The 4,591-nt window shown below is 41.1% G+C and overlaps 1 protein-coding gene across 1 annotated transcript in view; it reads right to left on the bottom strand.

Annotated features, from left to right (window-relative positions):
* Positions 1-358: 358 nt before the first annotated feature.
* Positions 359-4,591, bottom strand: part of LOC104493521 (scavenger receptor cysteine-rich type 1 protein M130-like) — a gene marked incomplete at its 5' end in the record, with an annotated part of 17,990 nt that continues 13,757 nt past the window's right edge. Inside the window, 3 exons of the mRNA XM_010136217.1 lie at positions 359-465; positions 2,160-2,312; positions 4,492-4,575. Coding sequence (XP_010134519.1) covers positions 359-465; positions 2,160-2,312; positions 4,492-4,575 — 344 coding nt within the window. The remainder of the gene's footprint in view (positions 466-2,159; positions 2,313-4,491; positions 4,576-4,591) is intronic.

Below are 4,591 nucleotides of genomic sequence, written 5' to 3'. Positions count from 1 at the left end.
GGAGGAAGGGCATAAATTTGAGAAGAGATCTTAAACAGTTTCTAATAAGAAAATATCATAAGTTGAAAAATTAACTCAGAAGAACAGAAAAAAAAAAATTGGAATTAAAATTCAGAGATAAAAAGCAGTAAGTGCCCAGGAAGTCTTTAAAAAAAGATTAAAGGGAAAGATTAAGGGAAATTAGAAGGGTTTTCTTAACAGTATATCTTCTAAGTATGTAATAGTTTCTCTGCAAATAAACCAAACTTAAATAAAGTAAACCTATATGCAGGTTATTCTGGTTCTACTAGGACCCAATTAGCATTTTATGAACAGAGATGTATTTCCGAAATTGGTCGGTACAGCTCATCAGTCTCCATCACTGTCCCAGCTCTTCAATGTCGTCGTAGCCCGTATCTTCAAAAGCGGGAGATGAATGCCTCTTGGCCTCAGAGGTCCGGTCTTCTGCCCCATCAGGACTGCAGTCTGAAAATACGAAGGGCAGAACACTGAGAGAGATACACATCCTGTGCGTATGAGCTTAGATATGTGTGGCTGTGCAAGACCTAAGGAATGCTTGTTTCATCCTGTCGCCTGCTGTGTAAACACATCCAGGGATCGAGCTTGCCACCCCCAGAAAACAGGTTACTGACCCAGCTTTAAACGCTTCTGATGAAGGCAATTCTTCGCAATTCTGAAGTGCCCCAACTCTGGTTTACTGCCTCAAGTGTTATCTGACACATCGCAAATTTAAATGGTCTGTCCTTGTCCATCCCACCAATGTGCCCTCGTCTTGGGATTACAGACAACTCACTATGAGGAACAAAATGAGAAAAAGGTTCTGGTGGCAAATAAACAGGCTGCTGGTCAGGGGGGTGTTTGGCCACTCCCTGCATCTAATCAGCAGCATCTGTCCTGTCTTCTTCTTTAAAAACTCACAGAGAACAGGCTCTGGAGGACTGGGAAAACAGGAGCAACATACATTTATTTTTAACATGGTATGTGGGGGAGAAGAAACAAGATTAGGAGTTACAGAAAGTTCAAATTCAGCAAAATACGAGAACAAATAATCTCCTTATAAGGAGACAGAATAAAAAAGCAGGGAGATGACAGATAACAGGGATTTACCAAAAATAAATCACACTGGCTAAATCTGACTTTTCTTTATGATTATCTAAAAGTGCTTTTATAGGGAATTAGAGCAAGTTGTCACTCAACTGACACAATATTTTTATGAGTAAACTAGAGAAGCCCAGTTTAACTTAAACCTCTATAGAGGTCAAAAATGGTATTCTTAGCGTAGGTTGCTGTACCAGGTGGCAGCCCTAAATACAACTAAGTATTTTTATTAAGTCCTAAGATAAAAGACATGTGTTCTTATTTTGTTTTCCAGCTGATATCATAATATACTATAATTCAAGTGATCCTAGCACAGTTTTGATGAACATAAAATGAAATCTAATAAGGACACTTACAAGTCTACAGATGAAGTGAGAAACAATCAAATACATCATTAGAAAGCTCAGTGTCTAATGGTATGTAGCATTTTACAGAGCAGGATTTGAAGCTGCGTCAGGCCAGGCATGGAACACTATCAGGATTGTCACGCTGTCACAAAAAAGGGAAACACCACACTAGTGTGCGTAAACAGAGGGATGTCTTGTAAGACATACGAAGTTGTCCTTCTGCTCCCCCTGACACTAGAGTAAGGTCTCAGTACCATGCTGTGCAGAATTACTGTCAAAGTTTGGTTCTGAAACAGTCTTCAAAAGATACGGACCTACAGGCACAGCCTGAGCAGACACATACAGAATGAGCAGAGGCCTTAGTCAACAAGATCTAAGTAGAAAATTGGCAAATGTATCAATTTTGGTATCAATTTCAATTTGCAGCAGCGAAGGCTTAGGTTAGGCCACAGGCAAAACCTTTGTAGCGGTAAGAAAAACACAGCGTGGGTGTAGATCACTTTAGAAACAAACGCTGCTACTGATGGCTGTAAGAACAGAAGAACAGGTGTGTGTTAACCTGCACTCTCTGTGTAGGTAGGGAGTGTTCCTTCCTGACAGTAGTTAAGGAAAACCTACCTGATTCCTTGATGTACCCTCCACCCTGATTTTCCCTGAGTCCAGTAGAGAAACTATTGATTATGAAAACTAATAGCACTTCTCTTCTGGCCTCACCCGTTTGTGGGTCCTTGCTTCTGTCACTTTCTTCAGGGATCCCAATGTGTTCCTGTTCATTCTGCCCAGAAAGAGAAGCATCCATAGGTCCAGGATCTTCTGTCGCATCATCATAACCATCTTCCAGGGCATTTCCGGGCAGTAGAGAGACCTCTGGAACAGTACAGGTATTAACTCTAACAGAGAGGTATTCCAGTAGAGCAAGCAGTAGCTGATGATGGGGTGATACAAGCCTGTAGTACTGACATTATTATGATGATAATGAACAATAATGCACCAAGAATCCTCCTGAGGACTCTGAGCTATTTCAGACAACAATGATATAGCTCGAATGACTGATACACATTGCTGTAACAAGTAGAAAGCGAAAATCCACATGGAGGAGGGACAGGAGGGGGAAGATCATCTGGAGAGGAATGCAGTTAGTGACAGGGTTTATTTCAGAATAGGATTCCCCATTGCATTTCATAATTGCACAATGACACATTACTCCTTGATTATCTTCATGTAGCACTTGCTTCCTTGCCTCTTCTTTACTTTAACCATCTTCTGATAAATTTTTCTGAAATAGTCTGAGTAGCCACCCTTGGCCGTTTGCTTATGGAAATGTGGCTACAAACTTAGTCCAAAGCTTTGGAGAAAAATATCTGCATTTCTGCTTCTCTTCTCCAGGCTGAACAAGCCCAGTTCTTTCATATTTCTTTATCGCTGAGGTGCTCCATCCCTCTGATCAATTTTGTGGCCTTCCTGTGGACCTGCTGCTACACGTCCGTGTCTTACCTGGACACAGTACTCCAGGTGGGGTCTCACGAGAGCAGAGTGGAGAGGCAGAATCGCCTCCCTTGACCTACTGGCCACACTTCTTTTGATGCAGCCCAGGATATGGCTGGCTTTCTGGGCTGTGAGTGCACATTTCTGGTTTATGTCTAAGATTTCATCCTCCAGTGCATGCAAGTCCTCTTCTGCAGGGCTGCTCTCAATCACTTCATCCCCAGCTTCTACTGATCCTGATGATTGCCCTGAGCCAGGTGCAGGACCTTGCCTTTGGCCTTATTGATCTTCATAAGGTGAGGTTCATATGGCCCTTTTTTCAAACATCTCGAAGACCCTCTGGATGGCCTCCCTTTCCTCAAGCATCTCAACTGCACTGTTCAGCTTGGTGTCATCTGCAGACTTGCTGAAAGTGCACTCAATCGTACTACCTATGTCATTAATAAGGATAGTGAAAATACCAGTTCCAGTATCGACCCCTGAGGAACACTACTGGTTACTGGTCTTCATCTAGACATTGAGCTATTGGCTGCAGCTCTTTGGATGTGACCATGCAGCCAATTTCTTATTCATTGAAGACATCAAACTCAGTTCTATGAGTAGCCAGCTCTCTGATTCCTCAGAGGCAGCAAGCCCTGTGGTCTGTATTTAACTGGAATCCATCCCTTGGAGAATGTTAGTTTTCACTGTTGTATGGAATGTACATACGCACATGGATGTACAAACAATACATAGATAAAATTAGAAGTCAGCCAAAGCACTCCTGTTTCACTTTTTACCTAGTACTCAATATTCGATCTGAATAAGACAAAGAGATCTTGTATGGAAAAATTATCTTCTTGATAAGCATTTCAAAGCAAGTAAGGAAAAGAAAAGCTTTTAGTTTAACTTCAAATAATAAACCCCCTTCATAAGAAAAACAATAGAAAATAAAATTGAAGACATATCACAGCAGAGAGTCTGGGATATGAGCAGCTGAGGTCCAAAACTGCTTGTGCCTTTGGCAATCGATCACTTGGAAACCAAGCAACAGCTTAGAGAGCTTATTCATTGGCTCTAGGAAAATGCAATTCTTCTCCAAACCCTCGACGTCCCTCAGTTTTTTCAAATTAAACCCCCCCCACATCTGACAAACTGAATTTTCTTCCAGTCACTTGGATTAAAATTCCCTAATCAATTCCCATCATATGCCAGTGTTCTTATTTGGAGCAAGTTTTTCCTCTGTCTTAATTCTCCCCTTTTATCTCAGAAATGAAGCCACAGCAATTTCTGGGAGAAGCAGTTGTCAAATTGTTGGATTCATGTGACTTAATCCTGTGAGTGTGATACTACCAGCAAACATTTATTTTCAACTTCTCGTATAGAAGACTACCTCTTGTCTACAAGACTGTATGACATTCTTCCACCGCAAGAGTTAAACAGAAATTTTTGGTTCACATCAAGACATCACCAGCAGATATGAAATGAAGCAAGAAAAAAAGTTTTAATCACCAATAACACTTTGAAAATTAAAAGCTACCCTGATTTTGGGTCTCTTTGTAGGATCCCCATTTTCCATTACCTTGAGTTGCTCCAGGACCATTTTCTTCATCACTATCCCCGCTATACAACTGTGCCTTTCTTTTTGAGCTTTCTGAATAAGAATCTAGGCAAATGAGAAA

This window comes from Buceros rhinoceros, unplaced genomic scaffold (assembly GCF_000710305.1).
Source record: "Buceros rhinoceros silvestris isolate BGI_N320 unplaced genomic scaffold, ASM71030v1 scaffold825, whole genome shotgun sequence".
NCBI classification, from domain to species: Eukaryota; Metazoa; Chordata; class Aves; order Bucerotiformes; family Bucerotidae; genus Buceros; species Buceros rhinoceros.
The sequence above is the reverse complement of the archived record's forward strand: the minus strand, read 5'-3'. Positions and strand labels throughout refer to the sequence as shown.